Source organism: Lepidochelys olivacea (assembly GCF_965140295.1).
Source record: "Lepidochelys olivacea isolate rLepOli2 genome assembly, chromosome: 1".
NCBI classification, from domain to species: Eukaryota; Metazoa; Chordata; order Testudines; family Cheloniidae; genus Lepidochelys; species Lepidochelys olivacea.
Genome location: NC_140411.1, coordinates 313,052,955 through 313,068,655, shown reverse-complemented (window position 1 = coordinate 313,068,655; position 15,701 = coordinate 313,052,955). Strand labels below are relative to the sequence as shown.

The 15,701-nt window shown below is 42.5% G+C and overlaps 1 protein-coding gene across 5 annotated transcripts in view; it reads left to right on the top strand.

The window, feature by feature from the left end:
- The window catches only part of POT1 (protection of telomeres 1), a 167,678-nt gene that overhangs the window by 61,292 nt on the left and 90,685 nt on the right, over window positions 1-15,701 (top strand). For all 5 annotated transcript variants that reach the window (XM_084612063.1, XM_084612061.1, XM_084612062.1 and 2 more), the window contains one exon: window positions 12,257-12,367. In XM_084612063.1, the coding sequence (XP_084468189.1) occupies window positions 12,257-12,367 (111 nt within the window). The remainder of the gene's footprint in view (window positions 1-12,256; window positions 12,368-15,701) is intronic.

Below are 15,701 nucleotides of genomic sequence, written 5' to 3'. Positions count from 1 at the left end.
TGAGAGGCCTCTCCCCTACAACCCAGGTGCTGCTACGCGGGGAGAGAGCTGGGGGGAGTCCTCTCTCCCCACCGTAGCCCCAGAGCACCCTCCTGCACCTCAAAGCCCATACCCCCAGCTGGAGCCCTCACACCCCTGCACCCCAACCCTCTGCCCCAGCCCTGAGCTCTGTCCCACACTCTGAACTCCTCAGCCCCACCTCCACTGCATGAACCTCCTGTGGTCTTTACTGAGGGCAAGTCAACACTACTGCTTAAGTCAATCTAACTTATATCAACCAGGTGTGAAAAAGACCCTCCCCCTTGAGTGATGCAAGTTGCAGTGACCTTAGCAATGTCTATGCTGGTGCTATGTTGACGGGAAATGCTCTCCCACCGACAAGCTTTTGCTTCTCGCAGAGCTGGAGTAATTATGTTGACGGGAGATCGCTCTCCTATTAGCATAGAGCATCTTCACCAGCTGTAGAGCGATGTTGCGCTTCTAGTGTAGACCTGCCCTCAGTGTACACAGGTCTTCGCACACTCACTTGTTCATCTGCCACCTATCAAACCAATTTGGGAGCTACCCAGGAAATCAGGAAAGAGCCACTGCAGGTTTTCGCAAAAAGAAAAGGAGGACTTGTGGCACCTTAGAGACTAACCAATTTATTAGAGCATAAGCTTTCGTGAGCTACAGCTCACTTCCTCAGATGCATATCGTGGAAACTGCAGCAGGCTTTATATATACACAGAGAATATGAAACAATACCTATTCCCACCCCACTGTCCTGCTGGTAATAGCTTATCTAAAGTGATTTCCAGCACAAATCCAGGTTTTCTCACCCTCCACCCCCCCACACAAATTCACTCTCCTGCTGGTGATAGCCCATCCAAAGTGACAACTCTTTACACAATGTGCATGACAATCAAGCTGGGCTATTTCCTGCATAAATCCAGGTTCTCACATCCCCCCCACCCCCATACACACACAAACTCACTCTCCTGCTGGTAATAGCTCATCCAAACTGACCACTCTTCAAGTTAAAATCCAAGTTAAACCAGAACATCTGGGGGGGGGGTAGGAAAAAACAAGAGGAAACAGGCTACCTTGCATAATGACTTAGCCACTCCAAGTCTCTATTTAAGCCTAAATTAATAGTATCCAATTTGCAAATGAATTCCAATTCAGCAGTTTCTCGCTGGAGTCTGGATTTGAAGTTTTTTTGTTTTAAGATAGCGACCTTCATGTCTGTGATCGCGTGATCAGAGAGATTGAAGTGTTCTCCGACTGGTTTATGAATGTTACAATTCTTGACATCTGATTTGTGTCCATTTATTCTTTTACGTAGAGACTGTCCAGTTTGACCAATGTACATGGCAGAGGGGCATTGCTGGCACATGATGGCATATATCACATTGGTGGATGTGCAGGTGAACGAGCCTCTGATAGTGGGGCTGATGTTATTAGGCCCTGTGATGGTGTCCCCTGAATAGATATGTGGGCACAGTTGGCAACGGGCTTTGTTGCAAGGATAAGTTCCTGGGTTAGTGGTTCTGTTGTGTGGTATGTGGTTGTTGGTGAGTATTTGCTTCAGGTTGCGGGGCTGTCTGTAGGCAAGGACTGGCCTGTCTCCCAAGATTTGTGAGAGTGTTGGGTCATCCTTTAGGATAGGTTGTAGATCCTTAATAATGCGTTGGAGGGGTTTTAGTTGGGGGCTGAAGGTGACGGCTAGTGGCGTTCTGTTATTTTCTTTGTTAGGCCTGTCCTGTAGTAGGTAACTTCTGGGAACTCTTCTGGCTCTATCAATCTGTTTCTTTACTTCTGCAGGTGGGTATTGTAGTTGTAAGAAAGCTTGACAGAGATCTTGTAGGTGTTTGTCTCTGTCTGAGGGGTTGGAGCAAATGCGGTTGTATCGCAGAGCTTGGCTGTAGACGATGGATCGTGTGGTGTGGTCAGGGTGAAAGCTGGAGGCATGCAGGTAGGAATAGCGGTCAGTAGGTTTCCGGTATAGGGTGGTGTTTATGTGACCATTGTTTATTAGCACTGTAGTGTCCAGGAAGTGGATCTCTTGTGTGGACTGGACCAGGCTGAGGTTGGTGGTGGGATGGAAATTGTTGAAATCATGGTGGAATTCCTCAAGGGCTTCTTTTCCATGGGTCCAGATGATGAAGATGTCATCAATATAGCGCAAGTAGAGTAGGGGCTTTAGGGGACGAGAGCTGAGGAAGCGTTGTTCTAAATCAGCCATAAAAATGTTGGCATACTGTGGGGCCATGCGGGTACCCATAGCAGTGCCGCTGATCTGAAGGTATACATTGTCCCCAAATGTGAAGTAGTTATGGGTAAGGACAAAGTCACAAAGTTCAGCCACCAGGTTAGCCGTGACATTATCGGGGATAGTGTTCTTGACGGCTTGTAGTCCATCTTTGTGTGGAATGTTGGTGTAGAGGGCTTCTACATCCATAGTGGCCAGGATGGTGTTATCAGGAAGATCACCGATGGATTGTAGTTTCCTCAGGAAGTCAGTGGTGTCTCGAAGGTAGCTGGGAGTGCTGGTAGCGTAGGGCCTGAGGAGGGAGTCTACATAGCCAGACAATCCTGCTGTCAGGGTGCCAATGCCTGAGATGATGGGGCGCCCAGGATTTCCAGGTTTATGGATCTTGGGTAGTAGATAGAATATCCCAGGTCGGGGTTCCAGGGGTGTGTCTGTGCGGATTTGATCTTGTGCTTTTTCAGGAAGTTTCTTGAGCAAATGCTGTAGTTGCTTTTGGTAACTCTCAGTGGGATCAGAGGGTAATGGCTTGTAGAAACTCGTGTTGGAGAGCTGCCGAGCAGCCTCTTGTTCATATTCCGACCTATTCATGACGACAACAGCACCTCCTTTGTCAGCCTTTTTGATTATGATGTCAGAGTTGTTTCTGAGGCTGTGGATGGCATTGCGTTCCGCATGGCTGAGGTTATGGGGCAAGTGATGCTGCTTTTCCACAATTTCAGCCCGTGCACGTCGGCGGAAGCACTCTATGTAGAAGTCCAGTCTGCTGTTTCGACCTTCACGAGGAGTCCACCTAGAATCCCTCTTTCTGTAGTGTTGGTAGGGAGACCTCTGTGGATTAGTATGCTGTTCAGAGGTATTTTGGAAATATTCCTTGAGTCGGAGATGTCGAAAATAGGATTCTAGGTCACCACAGAACTGTATCATGTTCGTGGGGGTGGAGGGGCAGAAGGAGAGGCCCCGAGATAGAACAGCTGCTTCTGCTGGGCTGAGAGTATAGTTGGATAGGTTAACAATATTGCTAGGTGGGTTGAGGGAACCATTGCTGTGGCCCCTTGTAGCATGTAGTAGTTTTGTGTCTGAGAGAAATGAATATTCTCAGATATAATCAGCATGTATATTCCAATATATTTTAACAAGTATTATGTGGGGGGGCAGGGGAAGCTAAAAGGAGAGTGATCTCTTTATTTCATTTTAGGACTCCTAAAGTTGTTCCAGCAAAAGAGGCAATCTGCACAGCACATGGTTGATAGCTAGTCTCTTTGAAAGGCTTAGAAAGTGTCATATACTAAGTGGGGTTTTTTGCGTCGGTTAAGGGATCTTTGCTGTCCTAATAAAGGTCTTTTGAAGTTTTTAAAATCCAGGTGAGATTTTTTTCCAAGACTTCTATTCTTTGACTGTTGTGCCAAAACAAGATGTAAAGGAAATGCTTCCAAACAGTAGCTTTCCCAAATACCTCATAGTATTTCAGCTACATATTATAGCTTCCAAGTTTTGCTCTGTACCATACATCAGGGGTTTTCAACATTTTTCTTTCTGAGCTCCCCTCTTCCCCCCAACTCCACGGTCCACCTGTGCCACAATAACTGGTTTTCTGTATATAAAAGCCAGAGCCAGCATTAGGGGGTAGCAAGCAGGGCAAATGCCTGAGGACCCATGCTACAGGGGCCACCATGAAGCTACATTGTTTAGGCTTTGGCTTGAGCGCAAGTGGTGGGGCTTCAGCTTTCGACTCTGGTCCCCAGCGAGTCTAATGCTGGCCCTGATTGACGGCCCCTCAGAAAGCCCCAGACCACTGGTTGAGAACCACTGTCATATGTGTGACAGTCCATGCAAATTGTGTAATGAGGTAATTTGCATATTTGTGCATAATTTGCATGTAAACATGTCAGTGACAGATTCAAGGAGTTCAATTTATTTAGCTTGGCACACACAATGTAAAGGGGTGATTTGATCAGTATAAAACATACACTTTGGTTCAAACAGAAATTAATTTAGGGAAGTTCTCCGACCTGTGATATATGCTGGAGGTCAGGCAATCATAGTCACTTTCGAATCTATGAAATATAAGCTTATGGTTAGAGCCCTGCACAATACAAAATTCATATCCACAGATATCCGTGGAGCTGCAGGGCTCTAGCAACAACAAGCAAGACCAGCAGAGCCATGGTAGTATTGTTTTTTCCATTTCTAATTACATTGGCGGCATTTCAATAATATAGTATTGAGGGCCATGTAAATACCTAGATAGCTGAACCAAAAATCATATCCCAGACCATAGAATCATAAGACTGGAAGGGACCTCGAGGGGTCATCTAGGCCAGTCCCCTGCACTCATGACAGGACTAAATATTACCTAGACCATCCCTAACAGGTGTTTGTCTAACCTGCTCTTAAAAATCTCCAATGATGGAGATTCCTCTACCTCCCTAGGCAGTTTATTCTAGTGCTTAACCACCCTGACAGAAAGTTTTTCTTAATGTCCAGCCTAAACCTCCCTTGCTGCAATTTAATCCCATTATGTCTTGTCCTTTCCACAGAGGTTAAGAAAAACAGTTTTTCTCCCTCCTCCGTGTAACAGCCTTTTGTGTACTTGAAAACTGTTTTGTCCCCTCAGTCTTCTCTTTTCCAGACTAAATAAACCCATTTTTTTCACTCTTCCCTCATAGGTCATGTTTTCTAGACCTTGAATCATTTTTGTTGCTCTTCTCTGGACTTTCTCCAGTTTCTCCACATCTTTCCTGACTTGTGGTGCCCAGAACACGATACTCCAGTTGAGACCTAATCAGTGTGGAGTAGAACGAAAGAAATACTTCCGTGTCTTGCTTACAACACTCCCGCTAATGCATCTCACAATGATATTTGCTTTTTTTGCAACAGTGTTACACTGTTGACTCTCATTTAGCTTTTGGTCCACTACAACCCCCAGATTCCTTTCCTCTGCACTCCTTCCTAGGCAGTTATTTCCCATTTTGCATATGTGCAATGGATTGTTCCTTCCTAAGTGGAGTACTTTGCATTTGTCCTTATTGAATTTCATCCCATTTACTTCAGACCATTTCTCCAGTTTGTCCAGACCATTTTGAATTATAATCCTATCCTCCAAAGCACTTGTAACCCCTCCCAGCTTCGTATCGTCAGCAAACGTTATAAGTGCACTCTCTATGTCATTATCTAAATCATTGATGAAGACATTGAACAGAACTGATCTCTGCGGGACCCCACTCATTATGCCCTTCCAGCATGACTATGAACCACAGATAACTACTCTCTGGGAACTATTTTCCAACCAGTTATGCATCCAACTTATAGTAGCTCCATCTAGGTTGCATTTCCCTAGTTTGTTTATGAGAAGGCCATGTGAGACAGTATCAGAAGCTTTACTAAAGTGAAGATATACCATATCTACTGCTCCCCCTACATCCACAAGTCTTATTACCCTGTCAAAGAAAACTATCAGGTTGGTTTGACACAATTTGTTCTTGACAAATCCATGCTGACAGTTATTTGTCACCTTATTATCTTCTAGATGTTTGCAAATTTATTGCTTAATTATTTGCTCCATTATCTTTCTGGGTACAAAAGTTAAGCTGACTGGTCTGTAATTCCCTGGGTTGTCTTTATTTGCCTTTATTTATAGATTGATACTATATTTGCCCTTTTTCCAGTTTTCTGGAATCTCCCATCTTCCATGACTTTTCAAAGATAATCACTAATGGCTCAGATATCTCCTCAGTCAGCTCCTTGAGTATTCTAGGATGCGTTTCATCACACCCTGGTAACTTGAAGACATCTAATTTGTCTAAATAATTTTTAACTTGTTCTTTCCCTATTTTAGCCTCTGATCCGATCTCATTTTCACTGGCATTCACTGTTAAACGTCCAGTCACCACCAACCTTCTTGGTGAAAACTGAAACAAAGAAGTCATTAAGCACCTTTGCCATTTCCACATTTTCTGTTATTGTTTCCATCCCCGCCCCCTCCCCCCATTGAGTAACGGGCCTACCCTGTCCTTTATCTTCCTCTTGCTTCTAATGTATTTGTAGAATGTTTTCTTGTTATCCTTTGTCTCCAGCTAGTTTGATCTTGTTTTGTGCCTTGGCTAATTTTGTCCCTACATGCTTGTGTTATTTTGTTTATATTCATCCTTTGTAATTTAACCTAGTTTCCACTTTTTTTAGGACTCATTTTTTTATTTTTGGATCATTGAAGATCTCCTGGTTAAGCCAAGGTGGTCTCTTGCCATAATTCCTATCTTTCATACGCAATGGGATAGTTTGCTCTTGTACCCTTAATAATGTCTCCTTTGAAAAACTGCCAATTGTCTTCAATTGTTTTTCTCCTTAGACTTGCTTCCCATGGGATCTTACCTACCAGCTCCCTGAGTTTGCTAAAGTCTGCCTTCTTGAAATCCATTATCTTTATTTTGCTGTCCTCCCTCCTACCATTCCTTAGAATCATGAACTCTACCGTTTCATGATCACTTTCACCCAAGCTGCCTTCCACTTTCAAATTCTCAACCAGTTCCTCCCTATTTGTCAAAATCAAATCTAGAACAGTCTCTCCCCTAGTAGCGTTCTCCACCTTCTGAAATAAAATTGTCCCCAGTACATTCCAATAACTGGATAATCTGTGCACTGCTGTGTTATTTTCCCAACAGATGTCTGAGTAGTTGAAGTCCCCCATCACCACCAAGTCCTGTGCTTTGGATAATTTTGTTTAATTTTGGATAATTTTGTTAGTTTAAAAAAGTTCACCTCTTTTTCCTGGTTAGGTGGTGTGTAGTTAGACCCCCTACCATGACATCACCCTTGTTTTTTACCCCTTTTATCGTTACCCAGAGACTTTCAACAAGTCTGTCTCCTATTTCCATATCAATCTCAGTCCAAGTGTATACATATAGAAGACTAGGTAAGGAACTGCAGCGGCGAAAGCAGCAGCATGTTGGGCCACTGCTCGTAGGAGCCAGTGCCCAGGCCAGGCAGCTCCACTGGCATGGCTGTACCACCCTCAGCCCTGCCCAGTGGGGCAAACACCAGGGGTCACTGGCAGCTGTCCCTGGTCACACTAGTGACCAGCACACCCATCAGTGTGCTTCTCCTGTATATTAACATGTAGAAGAAAAAGAGAAACCTTATTAGGACTTGACGCTTTTAGATACAAATTTAATGTACAAAACTTGGAAAGCTATTGACCTGCATTTACTTTTACAGAAAATTCTTGAAAATGTCTCTTTTCTTGAAGAAATCAGCCAGCCTCTGGAGCATTATTGCCATTTGCCCCTTTTGTGCTTTAGGAGTGAGCAGGCCTGGGTGAATCAAGCTGGGCAGTGGAGGAAGGACTCCTACAGGAGGACCCATCTTTTTGTGTGGAGCCCTCTGCGTATAAACCACCCACCCTGTAATGAGAGATCCTGGGGCCATTGATGTCTGAAGGAAGCACATATATCTGGCAGCATTTATTTTATATTGTTACCTTTTAAAAAATTGAAAATAAGTTTTAGCTGAATGATCCTTGTAAGATTCACCAGAGAAATGCAGATCACTTCATATTTTCAGTTCAGAGGCAGGATTTTCTTTCTGTAATAGTCTGAAAAGCCCAGAGGAAAATCAGTGGTATATTAACTGTACCTCTGAGATCATTACTGATCCTCCATTCATTAATCAAGATCAAAGTTTTACAGTACAATAGGAAAAATAATTACAGGCATAAGATATGGAAAAGTACAAGATGTACTTTTATTCTCCATCTGTTTAATTAATCTGCACCTTTATATAGTTGACTTTCCAATATTGGGAGTTTGATCTTAATTTACTGGACCATATTTTCAGCTACCTCTTTTTTTTTTTTTTTAAAGCTCTCAGAATGCCACCGCCTCATTGAAGAAATCATTGCATTTTAAATGCTGAGGAAATTTTTTAGACTAATTAAACACTGTCTTAAGCTTTCTGCTTACAACAAATGTTTTATTATTTTACAAGTTTAATGCAGTTCATTTCACATACCACAAGGATAATATAGTTGTGACCTCTTTAGGTAATTTCTATTGTGGCTCCTCTTAATGTTAATGTCCACATGGAAATGACAAACTAAGGCTATGTCTACACTACGGCAGTAAGTCTACCCATGCTATGCAACTCCAGATAGGTGAATAACGTAGCTGGAGTCGATGTATCTTAGGTTGAGTTACCACGGGGTCTATACCGTGGGGGGTCGACGGGAGAAACTCTCGCATCGACTTACCTTACTCTTCTCGTTGGGGGTAGAGGGGTCGACTGGAGAGCGATCTGCTGTCGATTTGGCAGATTTTCACTAGACCGCTAGATTGACTGCCGGTGAATCGATCTCACAGCATCGATCCCGGCTGTAATGTAGACATAGCCTAATAGTGCTACAAGCCATGATTCGTTTGTTTCTTTTAAGAACAAAACGTGAGTGGGAGGGTTTTTTCCCATGAGAAAAAAATGAACATTTAAAGACTAGATTCTTCTGTGTGTGTGTTCTTCAGTCTAGATTCATCTTCCAAAAGTGCTTTGTGTTTACCTTGTATATATACTTGGGCACATTTTAAACACAGCTTTGCATTAGTGTTCCATCCATGTACATTGATCAAACTGGACAGTCTCTACGTAAAAGAATAAATGGACACAAATCAGATGTCAAGAATTATAACATTCATAAACCAGTCGGAGAACACTTCAATCTCTCTGGTCACGCAATCACAGACATGAAGGTCGCTATCTTAAAACAAAAAAACTTCAAATCCAGATTCCAGCGAGAAACTGCTGAATTGGAATTCATTTGCAAATTGGATACTATTAATTTAGGCTTAAATAGAGACTGGGAGTGGCTAAGTCATTATGCAAGGTAGCCTATTTCCTCTTGTTTTTTCCTACCCCCCCCCCAGATGTTCTGGTTTAACTTGGATTTAAACTTGGAGAGTGGTCAGTTTGGATGAGCTATTACCAGCAGGAGAGTGAGTTTGTGTGTGTATGGGGGTGGGGGGGATGTGAGAAAACCTGGATTTGTGCTGGAAATGGCCCACCTTGATTATCATGCACATTGTAGGGAGAATGGTCACTTTGGATGAGCTATTACCAGCAGGATAGTGAGTTTGTGTGTGTGGTTTTTGGGAGGGGGGTGAGAGAACCTGGATTTGTGCAGGAAATGGCCCAACTTGATTATCATGCACATTGTGTAAAGAGTTGTCACTTTGGATGGGCTATCACCAGCAGGAGAGTGAATATGTGTGGGGGGGTGGAGGGTGAGAAAACCTGGATTTGTGCTGGAAATGGCCCAACCTGATGATCACTTTAGATAAGCTATTACCAGCAGGACAGTGGGGTGGGAGGAGGTATTGTTTCATATTCTCTGTGTATATATAAAGTCTGCTGCAGTTTCCACGGTATGCATCCGATGAAGTGAGCTGTAGCTCACGAAAGCTCATGCTCAAATAAATTGTTTAGTCTCTAAGGTGCCACAAGTACTCCTTTTCTTTTTGTTCCATCAGTGTATCAGACTTCCTTAAAGTTATGGCTATATATAAGAGGGGAAGAGTGATACTAAATTGGCCAGCCTAACTTTACATGCATAATTTAAATAATTAAAAAGAAATTGTGTTACTTACTAATTTTAGGGATTGGAACAGGTGAAGGAGAGGCCCTACATTTTTTATATTTTGAAGTAAAATGAATAAAAATTCCTAGCACGTAAAGCAAGAGACTGAGCATCTATTTGTGAAACTCTGTCATTGATTTGCTGTGACCGAGGGGAAGTCTCAACTTCTCTCTGCATTAGTTTGCCTATTTGTAAAATTTACCCACCTTTGAGATCTGTAGCAGTATCACAACAGGGGAAACATGCCCAGTTTTTCCCTTATTTCGTTCTTGCCCTCATTTTCTGCCTTGTCTAAAATATAGATTTACAGCTCTTTATGGCATGAACCATATCTATCTATATGTTCTGCAAAGTACTTACTTTCCTCTGAGGACGGTACATTGAGACATTGCTTGTCCTGATTCTGCTGAAATGAGTAGATGTTCCAATAATGCTTCTGAAACATATTGGTGTGTTTGGAGTCTTTCCATTGAGAGGAAAGTATTTTAAGATACTGCATTGGGAATGAGGAGATCTAGGGTCAATTTCCATTTTCCCACCACAGATTCCCTGAGTGACCTTGGTTAAATCATTTAGGCCCGGATTTTTAAAGGTATTTTAGGCATTGCTGTGCTCAGCATTGCAGCACCTAAGTTTAATTTTCAAAAGTGACTTAGGAACTTAGACTACGTACCATTGACTTTCAATGAGGCTTAGGCTCCTAAGTCACTTAGTGTTGAAACACTGAGTGGAGGTACCTAAATCTGGGCCTTAGTCTCTCTGTGACTCAGTTCCCCTCTGTAAAATGGAGTTGATAATATTTCCCTTTCGCTGTCTGCCTTGTTAATTTAGACTGTATGTTCTTTGTCACAGGGAGTTTCTCTCACTGTGATTGTACAGTGCCTATCACAAAGAGGCCCCATTCTTGGTTAGGGTCTCTAGACACTACTATGCAGATGCTAATATATTACAGTGAGCGGACACCTAGAATCATAGGGTTAGAAGGGACTTCAAGGGTCATCTAGTCAACCCCCCTGCCAAGATGCAGGATGGGTCTAAACCATCCATCATAATCATTATGTAGTAAACATTCTGTGACACCTTTGTTCTCTACATCATGATGTTGTAGTTAATTTCCAATTGTATGATCTCACATTTGGCTAAACTCCACTATTGCATACTCTGCCATTGGTGAATGAGTAAACCAGTTGAAACTATTCAGTTTTGGTTTTGATGCTAAATGTCCTTCCCAACTGAGGTCCTGACTAAAGTGTGTGTGTGTCACATACATTTTTGATGTGCCACTTCTGTTGGATGCATCACTGTGTAAATAGTTACCTCATAGGTGTAAAATAGCTGAAGTGTGCAGATGATGGACACTTCTTACTCATTTTCATTCTCAACCCAGGAAGTATATAAATCTTTTTTCTTCTCCTTTCCCCCTGTGACTAATAACTTTCTTTATTCCTTTTTTGACAGGCCAATGGTACAACATTCTTCCTCAAATAGACTCATTTCATGCAAGCATATTCCATTATGGGTTTAGTATAGTTTTGAAATCATTGACATTTAAAAGCTATTTTAAAAAAAACCCATAACAGAGTGTCTGTACAAAAGGCAGTCTCCATAAAATAACTTCCCTTTGGCTATATTCCAGATTGACTGTTGGGCAAACAGTTTTGTTTGAAAAAGAACAAGGAGAGAGATTGAGGGGCATATGTGTGTGTGTTTCTGATTTAAACATTTACATTGAAGAAGAATCTTTTTAAAACGTTCATACATATATATTATTCAGCTTGGAATTTTGTGTATAAATTATACCACTTGCAAATTACCTATATTGTTAAAGGACCCATGAATGTGTGATTTGCACATTTCAAGGACATGGAATATTTGTATCTTGTTAGTGCCATTCTCTAGGTTAGTCCCAGAACACTTGATACTTTTATTTTTGATAGTCCGGTAGTTAGAAATTCTTTTTCGAAAGATGTGCTGCTTGCATATTCCTGCATTTTGAACTTTGAATTATATTTCAACAAAAAATATTCTCCTCCTTTCCTTCAGGTGGCATTTCTGATTTTGCTACTGGTGGTGGACATATTTTCCTTTCAAATAAGGAGAAGTAGTAAAAGTGGTGGGGGTAGGGGACCATGGCTATGCTTTATATTACGAACTACTTTCATTGTACAAACAAAAGGTATGAGACTTGGGGTTCCAAACAATGTCTGAAATAAAGAAAGGACACATTTTTCAAGGGACTTCGTAGACTTCTAAGCAGAGGTGAAAGTAAAGCCAAAGACGGTTGGTAGCGGGGGGGGGGGGGTGGCAAAAGGGGCAACGACATTAAAGTGCTGCATATCGAATAAAGAACAATGTCAGTTATTGGTTTAATTTTGTCTTTTCAATAGGACACCATGGTTGTAGCTGGATTTAACTTGGCTAAGTCCCCTTCTGCAAATGAAGATGACCGACACTGCTGTCATTTGGAAGTATCTGAAGATGCAGGATCAACCATTTACGTACGTGGGTACCCAGGGTTCAATTTTCCACTTTAGATGTCCAAGTTGTCATTAATTTGTTGTTTAACAGAAGAGAAAAAGTACTGATAGAAAAAGCACATTACTGTAAGTACCATAGGCTATGTCTACATTGTGCAAGTGCTGACTACGCCGGTGTGAATTGTGGTGTGCACCAAAGTGCTGTGCTATAACTATCCTATGTGGACACTGCTGGCGTGAACTGACAGGTACCTAGTTTGCGTTCCCTTAGTACTATTTGAAGAGGACTATGTTAACACTAACCAGATACTTTTTAGTTCACGTTAGCAGTTGGGCAATTACAGAAAAGCACTTTGAGTGCTGCAGTTCACTCCCCAGTAGTCCGAATTGTTGGGCCATGTAGACAAGCTCATAGATTGTTTGCTTACTAAGAAATAGCCAGTTATGGTGCAAAACCTTGAAAGTTTTTAGGTTTGAGAGGCACTTCATGGTCTGTCACTTTATATCAAAAATTAAATGTAAAAACATACTGTAATGCAAAATTAAGGTTGTACAGATAACATAGTTAATACTGGCTTTGACTTTTTAAAGTTCATACAGCAATGTTCATTTGGACATATGGCAGACACGTTTCCTAGCCCATTTTTTCAAAGTGGTGTAGCTTGTCAAGAAAATTTATACTATAAAATATACAGGATGTGCAATGGGTCCTGGTTTTTCCTTGCTGTAGGAACCTGAGAATTGGCAGGGGGTGGAGATGGGAGTCCTATCTGCTACAGCCCTTTTATAAAGCTGTGGAAGAGTAATGGGTATCTTAATGTGCTGGATCCGGCCATGGGAGAATTTCCCCTGATGCACACTTTATGCAAGGCAGTTTATACTGCCCAGTGAGGCCCCAGATATAGATGACATGTTGAGGGAAGGGCTGACATGGCAGGGATGTATCAGGAGCTGTGGTTGGGGTCAGAGAGTGTAGTGCTTTGGCGATTCTGCCCATAGGCAGCCAGCAATGGGCTGTTGCAATTTACACAGCCCTCCAGAGCTGTCTGAGTTACTCTGTGGTCTGCACTGGTCCTGCAGCAGCCAAGAATTGAGAGGGTGGGAAGGTGGTTTAAATCATCATAAATTCCCCTGTACCTTGGCTATTTTAGCACGATGTTTCTTAGCCCTGGTCTACACTACAAGTTTAGGTCGAATTTAGCAGCGTTAGATCGATTTAACCCTGCACCCGTCCACACGAATGAAGCCATTTTTGTTAACTTAAATTTTAAAATCGATTTCTGTACTCCTCCCCGATGAGGGGATTAGCGCTAAAATCCACACCGCCGAGTTGAATTTGGGGTAGTGTGGACGCAATTCAACGGTATTGGCTTCCAGGAGCTATCCCAGAGTGCTCCATTGTGACCACTCTGGACAGCACTTTGAACTCCGATGCACAAGCCAGGTACACAGGAAAAGCCCCGGTAACTTTAGAATTTCATTTCCTGTTTGGTCAGCATGACGAACTCAGCAGCACAGGTGACCATGCAGTCCCCCCCAGAATCGTAGAGTGTAGAATGTTTCTATGCTCTCCCTATCATCTCTGTCCGTGAGGTTATCGTAGGTTAGAAGGCAAAAAAACTGCACTCGCAATGACATGTTTTCCGAGCTCATGCAGTCCTCCCGCACTGATAGGGCACAGCTTAATACGTGGAGGCATTCAGCGGCAGAGGCCAGGAAAGAATTGCTGTGTTTGCTTAACAGCAAAAGTATCATGCCTCGCTAGTGATCCTACCCAAGCCAGGTCGCTGTGTCACATGCAGTCCGCGCTGTGTCAGCCTTGGGTGGGGGCATGACCACTTTGTGAGCAGGAAGGCCATAGATATAGACATTGCATTAGGTAGCTTCTGTAGCTAGAGAAAATATTCCTGTGCATTCGGCAAAGTCTGTGGCAAAAAAAGAGAAGCCCCATTCAATTTGGGTTTCCGTAGTGTAGTGGTTATCACCCAACATGCGAAAGGTCATCAGTTCAAAAACGGGCGGAAGCCGGTCACTGTTTCTTTCTCTGACTCCCCTCCTGCATTTTTAGTCTTAGAACAGACAGCGCTGTGAAATTTTACTTTGAATTATATCAATTATGAATTAGATAATATGGAAGCTCTCTCAAAGTTGTAGTCCTGGGTTCCTTACGCTTTCAACTGCTCTGATAAATTAACATTTTTGTTAGGGGCAGGGGAAAATTTTCATGAAGCCTTTTATAGAGACTAAATGCTATCTAGGACTCTGAAATAATCTTAATGTGGCCCATAGAATGCAATCCTTTGTTCTGGATTTGTCATTCTACAAGTTGAACTGCTCCTTACTACTGTCCAGGCTTCATGAGTCATGGGAGCAAGGGGCAGGCTGGGATAGGTGTGACTGCATGGTGCTGCCGCCTGGGAGAGCAGCCTGAGGCAGAAGCCTCCAGCTCGCATGATATTCCAGGCAGGACTGAATCTCCATGAGACAAAGCTTAAAGAGGAGAATGACCTGGAGTCACTCCCATTTGGCGCTCTAAGAGAACGATAGCCATGTCTGTCCAGGGGCCCTGATTGACCTCACCGAGGTTTGCCAGGAACACCCAGGAGATGTACGATGGCTATAAGTCCTACTGCACCGTCTGCCACGAAGACAAGGAGCTGCTGCTGTGTAGCAATGCGGTACCGCATCTGCCAGCAGCACCCAGGAGACATATGTTGACGGTGAGCTGAGCGGGCTCCATGCTTGCCGTGGTTGTGACTCTCTGGTTACCTTTCCTAGTTCAGAAGTGTTCTGATAGGGATAGTGCACCGCTCTGTAAGTCGATGCTAGCCGCGATAGTGAGGATGCACTCCGCCGACTTAATGCTCTTAGTGTGGGCATACGCAATCAACTGTATAAAATTGAATTCTAAAAATCAACTTCTGTAAAATCGACCTAATTTTGTAGTGTAGGCGTACCCTTAAAGGCACAGTGTAAAATCTCACCGTAACTATTCATTTCCAGGCTGTTGTGGGGTTATATTTTTACCTCTGTAGCATTAAAGGGTATGTTAATCTACAGTTAGACGTCTCATTTTTCATTTATTAAGAAAAAAAATTGTTTTAATAATATTAGCACTTAAATGGTGTTGGCCTTAGCTACTTCTAACTTACCGAGATGTGGGAATGGTAATTATCCTCTTTTGCTTCTGCTGTTATTTATTATTTATTATTTTTTATTATTTATTATTAATGTATTTACATAGCTACGACTGTATATTTTCTATTGAAAAGATACTAATGTTCCTTGCAGGATCTGCGATCTTTATTTCAGATCTGTTATTGTCTTTTGTCTTTCATAAGCCAGGCTCTTATTA